At 50.2% G+C, this 13217-nt stretch overlaps 6 protein-coding genes across 6 annotated transcripts; 4 read left to right on the forward strand and 2 right to left on the reverse strand.

Moving 5' to 3' along the window:
• Positions 1–266: 266 nt before the first annotated feature.
• AA0111_g12318 (hypothetical protein) lies at positions 267–1158 on the forward strand (the record flags this gene model as incomplete). Its single annotated transcript, XM_028646283.1, has 2 exons — positions 267–369; positions 419–1158. 2 exons carry the CDS (start codon positions 267–269, stop codon positions 1156–1158), a joined length of 843 nt encoding a protein of 280 aa, XP_028500074.1.
• A 1463-nt stretch (positions 1159–2621) lies between these two features.
• Positions 2622–4939, reverse strand: AA0111_g12319 (hypothetical protein; the record flags this gene model as incomplete). Its single annotated transcript, XM_028646284.1, has 6 exons — positions 2622–3058; positions 3107–3263; positions 3314–4430; positions 4482–4687; positions 4735–4829; positions 4882–4939. 6 exons carry the CDS (start codon positions 4937–4939, stop codon positions 2622–2624), a joined length of 2070 nt encoding a protein of 689 aa, XP_028500083.1.
• A 670-nt stretch (positions 4940–5609) lies between these two features.
• On the forward strand, positions 5610–6970 carry AA0111_g12320 (hypothetical protein; the record flags this gene model as incomplete). The annotated part of the gene is made up of 2 exons (XM_028646286.1): positions 5610–6543; positions 6600–6970. 2 exons carry the CDS (start codon positions 5610–5612, stop codon positions 6968–6970), a joined length of 1305 nt encoding a protein of 434 aa, XP_028500089.1.
• Positions 6971–7614: 644 nt separating this feature from the next.
• Positions 7615–8700, forward strand: AA0111_g12321 (hypothetical protein; the record flags this gene model as incomplete). The annotated part of the gene is made up of 3 exons (XM_028646287.1): positions 7615–7630; positions 7693–8564; positions 8623–8700. The coding sequence occupies 3 exons, from the start codon at positions 7615–7617 to the stop codon at positions 8698–8700; spliced, it is 966 nt and encodes a 321-aa protein (XP_028500088.1).
• A 1184-nt stretch (positions 8701–9884) lies between these two features.
• Positions 9885–10315, forward strand: AA0111_g12322 (hypothetical protein; the record flags this gene model as incomplete). The annotated part of the gene is made up of 2 exons (XM_028646288.1): positions 9885–9982; positions 10120–10315. 2 exons carry the CDS (start codon positions 9885–9887, stop codon positions 10313–10315), a joined length of 294 nt encoding a protein of 97 aa, XP_028500097.1.
• Positions 10316–11135: 820 nt separating this feature from the next.
• AA0111_g12323 (hypothetical protein) lies at positions 11136–13172 on the reverse strand (the record flags this gene model as incomplete). Its single annotated transcript, XM_028646289.1, has 3 exons — positions 11136–11360; positions 11430–12227; positions 12285–13172. 3 exons carry the CDS (start codon positions 13170–13172, stop codon positions 11136–11138), a joined length of 1911 nt encoding a protein of 636 aa, XP_028500090.1.
• Between the last annotated feature and the right edge of the window lie 45 nt (positions 13173–13217).

Genomic DNA, 13217 nt, shown 5'->3' on the forward strand with positions numbered 1-13217 from the left:
CTCCTTTAACCAAGATTTACCAATCACTGATGCATTACCGATCGTCAGGTCTCAGTTCATTCATGTTGTGATCATGCTGTGAAGTGATTACGCTTTGCATTTCACACGACTGTCTGCTTCGCTATTCGATATATCTGGCCTCCTTGTATTCTCTCCTTTAAATATTCATATTCTTCTACACGTTACCATTACGCAACTGTATTACGACTCCCGTCTCCCTAAGGCCTTCAACGAAGTTTCGACCAGTTCCTCAGACCAGAGCAATCATGTTCACCAAGATCTTCGCTGTCTCGAGAACCACTTTCCTCATGTTTAATGTCGTTCGCGCTAGCGACCAGGATAAGTTCAACGACAACAAATGCATTTGGTGTACGTACTACTTGGTAATGCAATATGATACATATGCTAACTCGCCTAGGCTGGGGCCCATACGACGAAGACCATCCTGCTGCTCGCGTGCGGACTTGCGGCCACGTATTCGGACGCGACTGTCTCCCAGATATAACCAAGGGCCCGACCGGTGATCTTTGTCCTATCTGTCGATCTCCATGGTTCCGGACCGATACTCTGCCTCTCATGTTACAATTCCTCAATCGCTTCTTTGTGAACCCCTTAGTGGATTTGTTAACTCCGATCAGGCTCACCTTATACAAGATCGAAGCTAAACTTCCGCCTTGGGCCCTGTCCATAGGACGCTTTTTATTCTACGCAGGCAATGTGTATCACCAAATCGACTACATGATCCGAGCTCTCACCGGCCTATATGCAAGGAACCCAGGTTTGCGTTCCTTTACCATGTCTCCGGTGATACGACATGAAAAGTGGGACAGGTTCTTGATTCTCACTTGCTCCTACCTTGCGACTCGAACAACAAAACCAACCGCGATTAATATAGGTGCGGCTTCCCTGAGCTTACACGAGGAAGTTCTGGTATGTGCAGTAACGTCGATCATGTTCAAAGTCTACATTCTATTGAAGCACGGCGCACACCGTCAGCTCAAAAGTCGGCGGGATTGTGCTATCTTCGGATTGATCACGGGTCTGATTTTGACGCTCCATTGGTTAGCAGCTTCCATGGTATTCAAGATTGTTATTGAGAACCACCAACAAGCTGGAAACCGTAGGGTAGAAAATCTCGAAGTCGGTAGAGACCTATGAGTCGGTGGAAAATCTGGACTTGGAGATAATTTTGGGAGACACCGATAGAAAGCTATTGAATAGTGAAATGGCACGAAACAAGTCTGATATCTGCAGTAAAGCAGCAGACGGGTATACTTGTCGGATGGAGCATGTGGGTTTATACTGATCAGGTGTCTTTTCGAGCATCTCACGGCATCGACTTATCACACATGCACTTTCACGAAGCGATTGGTTTCCATTATGGTTCGTGCTTAAGAGCAAGAATCCTAGACAGATTTCCTATGTACTGTATTCTAGATCGCTCTCGCAAGTTGCGTCGACTATCTTTCAGGTCTACTCTGGTATGACTCAAAGAATGGATATTGTTGTGTTCATCATACTAATAAGCCATTCCGTGGCTGTACTTCCAACCACATCTCGCAGTTCCACTCACTCATCAACCAAGTTTCGCATGTGGTACACTTTTCATTCGTCCGATTCGAAAGACTGGTTGCGCGGTACCGAACCTCTCCAGTGCTATACCACGCTCTTGTCTACCCACCATTTACTTAGCCTCGCCGCACAACTTAAATTCTATATTTTCTCAGATCAATTGAATCTACTAGGTTTCCATCTCAAACCACATCATGCTTGAAACCATGCTCGGTCGTCGCGGTATCACGAAAGAAGAATTCCTTCAAACACGCATCCTCCTCGCAAAAGCCACCGACAAGTTTAACGATAACAAATGTTGCTACTGCTGGGAACCTTACAATGGCAGCAGCCACCCTGCCATACGCTTCCGACCCTGTGATCATATTGTGGGACGCCCATGCCTTTTCACAATCATCAACTCGCCCGGTGGTCATACCTGCCCCATCTGTCGGAGCGTTTTGTTTCAGCCACCACCAGCCGCTGTTGAAGACGAAGACACAACAGACTTCAAGAACTGGCTCCCTTGGGTCTTGATCGGTTCGGGGCTGTTTGCCTTCGCAACACTAGCATGGCGGGGGTCGACTGACAAAGGATGCTCAATTGAAAGAATCGGATCTGGAAAATGCTAGCCGAGCGCTCAAGACGCTTTGACGGTATATACCATAGACTGAGTGAATGGATTGCCTCTCACTATTCTTAGGACCTATTCCATAGCGGCTTCTCGCCACAGCTGTAGCGAGGCAAGCATGACACGCACACCAAGCGGAAACCCACAAACAACATCGATCTCGACTTCCACCGTCCTTTCCCAATTTCGTGCTTGCCATAGTGGCCGACACCTGCAATACCTCTTTTCGTGAGAGTAACCAAGGATGGAGTTATTTCAACAGCGCCGGTTCGTAGGGTGCTGAGCAGATTTAAGCATGCGCAGAATGCCCTTTTCGTAAGCCCATCATAGATTTGTGTAGACGTGTCTCCTCGAATGAACGCACATTGGTTTGAGAAATATGAACACTCGTCTTTGCATGCTCACTGGAAAGCGATACAGATGGCAATATAACACTATCCTACCACACCCTTGGCTGATTTTGCCGCGCAGGCATTACCTGAGCTCGAACACCGCTCTTGTTATCCCATCTTACCCAATTCATCCCCATCCTACCATTACTTTCACGATTTACTCCCCTCGCACGGTCATGAGCCACACCGTAACTTGATACTGCCGGCAGGCTATTCATCGGGAAGTCGGGAGCAACAGCCATCGTATTTGGATCAGGTGGCCCACTCGCTTGCCATTCAACCTTGATAGAGTTGTCTTTCGACAACTTGACGCCATTGTGCCATAGTTCGAAAGACACATCGGCGGCACCGAGGTTTACTTTGACGATGTAGTTGATGCGATGGTATTTCGGGCCGGAGTTCCACCAGTGTCGGTTCTTCAGTTTGAAGAGAGAAAGTGGGAGGGATGAGAAGTCCGACTCGATCTTGCAGATCGAACGACACGCTGGAATCATTAGTACGGCTCATCATATTGCATCAAGAGTGTATGTACCGTTGTTCATCACTATCGGAAGTTGAGATCTGTCGACCTCAGTACAAATCACCTCCGTAGGGTAGATCCTTGGCGGATTAGGATTCTTGGAAGTGGCTGGCGGGCATTTTCGTTGAAAGCTCTTGACTATCGGATGATCACTTGACACTGGTTCGCCCTAGGCTGATCAGCTTTCTGCCATCATTCCAGGCTATCAAAGGGCTTTACCTGCTTGATGAACCAGTCGATACAGTTCATGATATACGTTTTCTTGTCCAAAGGATCCACTTCGGTCTTGCTTCCTTGATGCGTGGGGTCGTAAGGATCGTACAATATCTTACACATAGTACCGTAAGATGCGCGGCTGCATCGCCATCCAAGAACCGACTGTCCAGTCTTGAGTTTCTGAACGCGATCGGCCACGTTGCCCTTGCAGACAACTAGTTGAGGATCAGGAGCAATGCGGATCTGCATATTGTGTGCATTAGAATGTGGTGTATGACCAGATGCGTATCGGCTTCGTAAACAATGTTGGACGTAGGCAGAGTTACCGAGACCCCCACTGAGGACGAGATGAGACACTTGTTCGGTCGGATGTTTCTGTCGGACACGAGAGAGCTGTTTGTCCATCATGTCAAACAGTTTCGATACCTGAGTGTCGAAAAACCCTTTCAAATCGTCTCTTTGAAAGTACATGTCTCCGTCGCTGATGGCATAATCCCGGTTTACGTAACCTCTGTCGAGCTTAGGTATACGGACTGCGAAAGTCTCGGTGTCCATTAAAGACTCCTCCGAACCATAGTCGCACTTCGCGTTCTGGTATTCCTTCGAGATTCGCATCTCCCATGCAGCTTGATTGATATCAGTTAGTCCCATTGGTTGCAGGCGGTCTGCATGCTCAAGTCGCTGCAGCACCTCTTTCTCGAATAAACTGTCGAGTTGCGCAGCTCCGATAGTCGCTCCGAAAACTACATCGATCTGCTCAAGACTGAGAGAGCTACCGTGTATATTCTTCACGCGAAAGACTGATAGATCTGTTGTACCTCCACCTACGTCGCACACGAAGAGTATCTCGTTCTCCTTGAAGATACCTGGCATGCTGCGCGCTGTGTGTACTGCAGCCGCCTCTGCTTCTGTCAGCCCAATCGATGCTGTGTGGTTGGCGCACGAGCCGAATCCAGCCGCCGAGATTGTCTTCCTGAATCGCTCTACAGTTGGTATCGGCTTCCAAGTCGTGGGTACCGAGAAGATGAACTCTATGTTCGCGTCTTCCCATCGGCTCGCGAGCTCCCCTCGTAGTCGTGCTTCAATGGTACGGTATAGGTATCGGAAGTAATCAGTGTACCTGTGAGCTTGATCAGCCGATTACAAAGGCAAATTCGAACGACTTACTCACCATTTCTCTACTTCATGTATGTGTGGTACTTTGTTCGGCTCACTGGACTTTCTCCGCATCTGTTCCAGTAGGCCCTCGTCCAGCATAATCTTGAACCACTCCCGACTCTCGTACCCAGCACCACTAGCCTCCTGTGCGGTTTCGGCTAGAAAGCCCCATGATGACGGTGTTGCTGAGTCTTGTGGGTATACGAGCAATGTTGGCACCTGGAATGAGTAAGTTGAGGTCCTTTGGCGTGCGATCGGTTCCTTACTTTGTTCTCGTTTGCCTGTGTCCTTCCTGGCCACCGTTGAATATGCCGAACACTATCAGATCCAGTCGCTACATTACAATACGCAACACCAGTACCTGATAGCGATATGAGTATTGCGATAACGGCAACCGACAAGCCTTTACTCACATGTCATCCCAAAATCAATGGAAACAACCAGATCTGGCCGGGAATGGAATCCTTCCATGGTGAATGTGTGTGTTGTGAGAATGATTGATGGTGAGTTTTTGACCGTATCCCACTGGGGTTGTGTTTGTGCAGTTTCTGAGTTAAACAATGGTCATTCTGAGAATATGTAAATTCTGGATATCGAAGATCTGTGAGGCTGAGATGCGATAGATCTTTATCTTTGTCTCCGGACGCGAAGACCATGTTTCCAGCTCAGCCTCGCGCTTCAACTCAGCCCACAAGTCGATACCGATCTGGAAAATCATAGCGTGGGGCCCGCTTTGATGCGGCGTCGTATGTGGTGGTGTTGCACGAATTTTGTTTGGCGCGATAGAATGAGACGCTGCTGGAGTACGCCACATTACCTCGTACCGATGACCATTCGATAGTCCTACGTTCGGACCCCACTTCATGCAGCTCGACGCTGGGTTGCTGGTTTCTGCCTCGTCAACATTTACCAATTCCGGCGAAAACCAATATCATCGGGTTCTGTAGTCTGCCGCGCTATAGTACAGCTGAAGCGTGTATATCTCTGACCAGGCTGTGCTAGCGAGCATCGGTACAGACGCCTTATAGCGCAGCATCGCAAATTTGGTCGGCAGCAGTGTCAGTATTTTTGCTCCTCTATCATTTCCAGAAGTCTGATATCGGTGTATCTTCAGAGTGCAGTTTTGCAAAAACAGAAAACGATGAGCTCACCAGCGCTGTCGAGCGCATCACTTTCGTCAAACCAAGCTGGAGGGGCAGTATCATCGACACCGCTTGCAACAGAGCTATCCACGGCGCCAACAACAGCAATTACCCCCTCGTCTGCGTCGATAACTCCTGCAGTCTCGCAAACCTCAAACCCAAGTGTGATCACATCCAATTGTACAACGTTTTGGCCTGGCGGCGGCATCGAGGAGGTAAGATGTCCTACGGGTACGACCACGACGTCAGTTATACCCGCAAACAATGGTGCCTCGACGTTCAAGTCTGTGACTAGCCAGCCTTCGGTAAACGGCAGCACGGTGAATGGAGGTCCTACAGCGTCAGTTGGTCCGCTGCCGGCTCAGAAAGGGCTTTCTGGAGGTGCGGTTGCTGGGGTGGCTATCGCGATGTTACTCGTCGGATTGCTGATCGCTGGAGCTATATTCTTCTTCTTACTACGACGTCAAAAGAAGAAGCGGTACAATCTAGTCCAGACTCAGCCATCACCTCATGCGCCCGTAAATGATGCTACTAGAACGTTGGAGAAAGGACCAACAGCCGTAACCAGCGCGTATGCAACGAACATCGACGATATGCTACCCCAGCCCGTGGCAGATGACACTATCACAGACGCAGTCTTGAAGCTACGGGACAACATCAAGAACCACGTTCGCACCTATTATCATCTCTCTCCCATCTCGGCAGCCAGTGTCAGTCAGGCACATATGGGCCAACTAGCAACCGCAACCGGTACAAGCTCTGCTACACTTGCAAGCATGCTTTCGAGCACCTCAACCAGAGCCGAGACACTTCGCCTCATTCTTGCCTGGATTGTGCTATCGAGATGTACAGGAGGACGCGATGAGAGCCTGCTGCCCCGGGAACTTGCGGCAATCGACATGGTCATACCAGGAAAGGATGGCAGCAATACTGGTAAGTTTAATCTCAGCCTCACCAACTCGGTAAGGGAAGCTAAAGCCACGAATCAGCCCAATCAGCCATGTACAGCAAATGGAAAACCGTAACTGGAACTCTGCTGCATGAGCGAATTAGCCAGAATAAACAAGACTCGGATCGCAAGCAAAAATTTGCCATCGCGGTTGCAGATCTGGACTCTATTGTGGCGCCCTTTGTGCAGAGTGGCTTGGAAGCTCAACGCAGCAAGAATCTGGACATGATTCTGTCGCGATCTGCAAACTTCGCGTTCCTACTCTTTTCACAGCCCGGTTCATTCAAATTTGAGTTCTTGAGCGAACATGGAGGTTTGGTAGTATTTCCAGGCCTGGTACAAACGGCTGGAGACCAGGGGCAGGTGCTGGGGCCCCCGCGCGTGCTGCTGGAAAAGGAGATTGCGACATGAGCATCGTGAAGATGAAGCGAAGATGGCGTTTAGGGAATAGCTTGTGCAGTATCCAATGCGATGATCGTACGGCTGAGACGCCTTCGGGTTATTGCTAAGGGTCGTGAGCTGAGATGCTAGGTAGAGTGACGAGGCTGGGAGACGAGGTTAAGGTTTCCTTTTGCACTATGCTTCATATGTCTTAGCGTTGGTGCCACTGGCGGAAAGGAGCGTCATGTTCGCTCTCGTCCAATCTGCAAGCCTTCGCCTTGTGAGACACACAACAGTCACTCAGCCGTGCGATATAGATAGTTCGAAGAGCTTCGATCAGGCATTGGTCCGATAATATGACCGCTGAAGTAGCCGAACTATGTTTAGGGATGGGTGCATGACCAGAGCCTGTGGGAAGAAGCATCGAGCTGCTCATCGGGTCTCGAGGCACCGCAGCACAGCATGAGGGGTACCGCAATGCCCGCGTGCTTAGCCCTGCAGATTGAGGCTTTGTTGTATCGCTTACCCAATATTGGGGGTCTATGAGCCGCCCGCCGGCGCGCTGCCATATTCGTGGACTCGTAATTCACGACCTACGCCCCCGCAGGAGTATAGACATCAGCTGTCGGCAATGAGTTGACATTTTACCGCCATCTCCAGCCAAGGCCTCAAGGATGAACACAGCTATCGGTATGTATACAATACATTAGAGTGATGGAACATGTCGCGACGCAGTGCTTACTTTGTGATAGGTGCACCAACAAGATCCGCTAGTGTCAGCAAAGCGTTTAGGTTCGCTGACCTTGCGATACGTAACGCAGACGTTGGGAGCGAGAGTGAGGTCTTCTTGCGAACGATACGCATCGTTCGCGACGATCTCTTCGAAGTTGAGCGATTAGTGGCTGTTGGTTCGGTGCGGACAAAACTCGCCTATACGCCCGAGAGACTCCCTTGGATCAGAAGTGCTATCGAGAATACTACTTCTGCTTTGGAGGACATTGGAAAATGGGTGGATTGTGGCGACGTCGGACAACATCCTCATGTCTTGGACCAATCTCAAAGACTCCGATACATCCTCAACGACCGCGAACGATTAGGTGATCGCAAAAGCGAACTTGTGGCATGTCATCAGCAATTATCGAACGTTTTGAGCTTCCTCAATCGGCTAGAGGACTTACCGACCAGCCAGGATCTACCGACATACCAGAACACGACCTACTTTGATGACATCGTATCGAGACATCAAAGAGTGACCAGTGGGCATAAAATGGACACGGCAATTAAGATGACCACGGAAGATAAGTCCCAGACTGTCTGGTGCGATGCTGCTGATAAGACTGGGCCAACGAACAACACATCCCTCCTTACCGAAGCATTGTTCGCGCAAGATATATGGACCACAGATCCAGTAAAGTCGGCTTCGCATTTACTGAGCGATAAGAGGGAAACCAAGTCAGGCAACGCCACGTTGGGCTACAACACACTCAACAAGGGATACTCATCACCTCCAAGCCTACCAAACAGCCCGCCTCCTCTTTATACATCGGTAGGACAATATAGTCCTCCTTCGCAACCATCCCAAGGAGATACTAAGCAGTATCTCAACACCGATAGTCTGCGGTGCGTAAGTTCACAGCTGTCAATGGAGAAGTCGCATGATTACATGTCTACTACACCGTCAGGGCAAGTGGACACATGGGCCTACATACATCCGGACAGGCACCAAGCCCTTGCTGAACTGGCTGGCGATTACACCATGAGTGGAACAAACTCAGACGGACCTGTAAACCCTCATGCGTTTCACCTCGGGATATCAGCTCTAGCGCCAGGATCTACCGTCGTCCATGATCAGAAGGTTGAAACGCTATCAGAGTTATTAGGGGATATAAGCCTTGCTGTCGAGCTTCCTGGAAGTGAGCCAGCTCATGCACCAGGTCATATCGCGCGGTTGAGTCGGGATTTATCACAACTTCCTAGCCAGAGATCGCGTATGAGTCAGCATGCCAACAAGTATCAGCCATTACTCTCGGAGCTACCAGCTACCCCAACACGCAGACCTATAGTGTCGCACACGGTCAGCGAGCCCACCAACGTCCCCGTTGTCAATGAACTGTCAGTTCCGTCCTCAACATATGAGCTCGACTCTGGGCAGTTCCATACACACATGCCTATGAGTGGCCAACGTCGCCAGACAGCGACCATAAGACCTTGGTCTGTATCTGGTGTTTCTTCAGATCCTCGGCCGTCAACGCGCAGCACATCATCGTTAAATTTTCCACCACGCATCCCTCCAGCAACAGAGTTGTCGTGTACTGAGCATGATCGTCCAAGGTCATCACAGGCCACTCAGGCTACACAGGCCGTATACGCTAGCAACAATACCACATCAGCGCGGATGAGACGTCAAAAACATATGTTAGATCTGCTTGGCAGTATTGATAGATGAAAAAAAGTTGTACAAGTACGTTTGTTGGGGTAATTGGAAGTCTACTTGAACCGGAGGCCGTCTTCATGAGGCGATGAGCATAATCTTTAGTGCTGTACCACTTGCGTAATTGGAGCGATTGAAATAATATTGAAAGAACAATCCTAACAGTTCCAGTATTGCTGTGATTTCTTATACTTCGCACCTGTCGGCAGTTGTAACGATGCATGCTCGCTGCGAAGGCTCAGGACGAAGAGATGAGAATAGAGTCCAAAACCGCCCGCGTCCCGCGTCACTTGAGCCAGTCAATCCGCACGTCCCCCACCGCGCACCCAGCTCCAAATTCCTGCTCGCGCGACATCATCGCCCGCCGTCACCCATGTCCAAATCCATCACCGCAGCCACTCTATCTTAACAAGCTTCCTCACCCCAAACAAACCATTTGACGACCATTACAGTCGCCAATTACGCACCTTTTCACCACACAAACAGAAAGAGAAAGATAAATTATCAGTCAACATGTCAATGTTCTTCGGTCAAAAACCTCAAATCTCTTCGGAGCAAAAGATTGCGCAGGCGGAAGCTGAGATTGACATGGTGAGCGACATGTACAGCCGGTAAGTTCGGACTCGCAAATTCTGCCTTGCGCATCTTGCAACTCTATATTTGCTCGATTCTCGTCCCACTACTGTGCACGTCTACCCACGGCGACCCTCTCAAATAACATGAACACTAACACGTCAATTTTCCCCAGCCTCGTCAAGTCTTGCACAGCGAAATGCATAGACACAAACTACCGGGAAGCCGATCTCAACAAGGGCGAATCCGTCTGCCTCGACCGCTGCGTATCTAAGTTCTTCGAAGTCAACGTCAAGGTTAGCGAGAAGATGCAGGGAGAGGCACAAGGAAAGCAGGGTGGAGGTGGCGGCATGTTCGGTGGTGGAATGTAAGGAAAGTCTTGTTATATTGAAGAGGTGAAATATGGAAGTTAGGCGATATACGGGCATGTCTAGTTGTGCTTGTGCTGGGCCGCTGGACATCGGACATTCGAGGGCAGGACACCTTGCTATGGGGATGGTTGCTGCTGCATAGGTCTTTGGAACGGTCGGTGTTCTGGATCAAAATGTTGAAGGATTACTTTGCCCACCCCGCTTCAGCCTTTGAATGCCTGGATGCCTTCATGGTCACATTCACAGGAATGACATCACGATATGAAGGACATGTACAATACAAAGCTTGTATTTCTAAACCAACCGATCCATCTAACAGGGGTATCTTTCAAAGGCGTACCTTGGTCTCGATACGTGCGTGCAGTCGGACCACTTGCCTCAATGCTCAATCCTTCAACGTACTGGACATTAGGTGGTGCTTTCAGCCGACAGTGAGCCAAACCTCGTATCAGTCCATGATCGCGTGCAACCATAACATCGTGAATCGCAAAAACATGCAATCGTCTTGTATCGTACTGTTGTTCTGTCGTGGTACGCTTCTAATGTGAAGGAAGTGACAATGGAAAGGAAGCGTATGGCAGACCATGGCGCTTCGGGACAAGCTACACGAGCCAGGTCCATCCGACAAGATAGAACTGTAAATGTGGCCAGCGTACCAATGAATCGAAAGTAACACTGGATAGTATGCAAACATATCCTGTAGCAAAATGCACAGAGCGCTGTTTACGATATACTGACCTTTATTAGCTGTTGGCCCTTGACAGCAAATATGAGCTCCCACGTACTCTCAATGTGCTACGCGCATGGTTGACAAAGCTCCTCAGCGTGTCTCTTCCTCAGGTTCACTGGCAGCAGCATTCGTGAACAGACTTCTAATGAACTTCATAGAACGGGCGTCAATCTCTGCTCCGTGAAGTAGCGTATTCAATCGCGCAAACTCAAGCGCAGCACGATCTGCATGAAGTTCCGCGTCGCGGGCACTCTTCTTCGCCTCCAAAGCACTGATGCTGGCGTTACGAGTGTATTCAGCGGCCAGGATGATGCACTATTTGATTTGTACTGTCAGGAGGAGCTCTTCCAACATAAGAGACCGTGATTGGAGGGCTTCACATACCTCTGCGATCTGTACGTGGCGCAGACGCTCTGGCGAGTCTTTAGGACCCGCTTCTATGCGATCGACCATATCGTGGAGCATCTCGGTTGTGTTTTTTTGCTTCTCGGGAACTGCTTCCTGTACCAGGGACACTCTGCCGTTATCAGGCGCAGTGAACGTGCCTGTCTGGCTGCTCTTCTTATTGACCGTACGATCCGACCTAATCTCTGACCTCGATGCAGTCTTTCTTGGAAGATGGACCTTGGATAGACTCTTAGAATCGCGCATGACCTTGGCGAGCGAACTTCGTGTAGCACCCATGAATCCTTGCTTGGAAACTGCCGTCTCTGGTGTTTTGACGCGTGCCTTTTCGCGATTGAACAAGCCAAGAATACTGCGTTTGGCCTTGACTTTCGTCGCTAACGCTTCCTTGTTTTGATTCTCCGGAGTGGTGTCATCTGGAGAGGAAGATGAGACCATGGGTGTGTATGGCTGGCGACGCGACGGACGATTCTTAGGCGTTCCGTAGCCCAACGGGATATCGATGCTGATCGATCTGGCTGTTCCCGAGACCTCTGGCTTGAGAGAATCTGGGGTGCGAGCCGTATCGCGTGAATGCTTAACTCGAGACAAGGATGGCGAGCTCAATTCGACAGTGCTGATGTTGGAGGCCGAGACATTGTTTCCAGGACGATCGAACGAACCCAGCGAGGGACTTACATCCCCCTGCGTCGATGTTGTCTTTCTAACCTTGCTCACACTGAGGAGATCATCGGATTCGGATGTGATCGTCAGCTCAGAGATCTCCTCAGGCAGTTCCTAATTTGCCTGTCAATATTTTCATGTCAAAGGATAGAGATTGCATGCCTCGCAAACTTCTACAGGACTAGCTGGCGGCTCGGGCGGGTCTCGAAGCGGTGGAGCAGGTAACTTGGGCTCTGGCGTAGGTGTTGTAGACCTGTCTGATACCGATGAGACACTCCGTTCGGCATCCGGCAATGTCGAATATACTGACGAAGGCGATCTGGGAGAATTGGCATCTAAGCTAGGCTGCCTCGGCGGCTGCATCGATCGAATGGGGCTGATCTTAACGACTGGACTTCCATTTGCCGTGAGCTCTTTCGTGCTTGGTACCGGTGACGCTGTCGCGATAGTCAATTCTGCTCGGGATGTTGTCGCCTTGGAAATGCGGCTAGTGAGAGCGCTGAAAGACCGCGGCTGAGTAGTACGCTCCGGGAGGACCAAAGGTATAGCAGGTACGGCCGGGATTGAGTCGCGTTGACCTAGAATCATGGCATCTGCATCGCCAGAGATGGTTAGGATAGGACCAGTTCCTGAGCTGGAACCTGAGCCCGACGAATGCCAGGATAGTCGCTTCACGCGAGTACCCTCGTCTCCATTGGTAGAAACAAACGAGCGAGCGGCGACTGGGCTTCGCGTTGGGAGCGAGCTCCTTTTGGAACTCAGACGAGGGGGAATGTTCTCTGGGCGCAGAACTGGGTACTCTTTCAAGGTCGGGCTCGGAGTGAAAGCGTCCACTAATGTGCGTGAAGCCTTGGGAGGCGAGTTCGGATCTACAACCTGCGCGATAGGCGGACTGGGCAGTGGCTTGTCGCTTTGAGGGCGACGAGGGAGTCGTGAAGTACCCGTAGGCGTCGTCGTCGCGCGAGTTGCAGGCGACATCGCCCGTCCAGGCAATGCCCCTCTTGTTCCCACCGAAGCTGACCGAATGCTAGGTATCTTCGATTTGTTAGTAGTGGTCATGTTTGCATATGTTGACAGTTTCAAGGCGCAGTCAAGAGGTCACAG

This window comes from Alternaria arborescens (genome assembly GCF_004154835.1).
Source record: "Alternaria arborescens strain FERA 675 chromosome Unknown contig_74, whole genome shotgun sequence".
Lineage (NCBI taxonomy): Eukaryota > Fungi > Ascomycota > Dothideomycetes > Pleosporales > Pleosporaceae > Alternaria > Alternaria arborescens.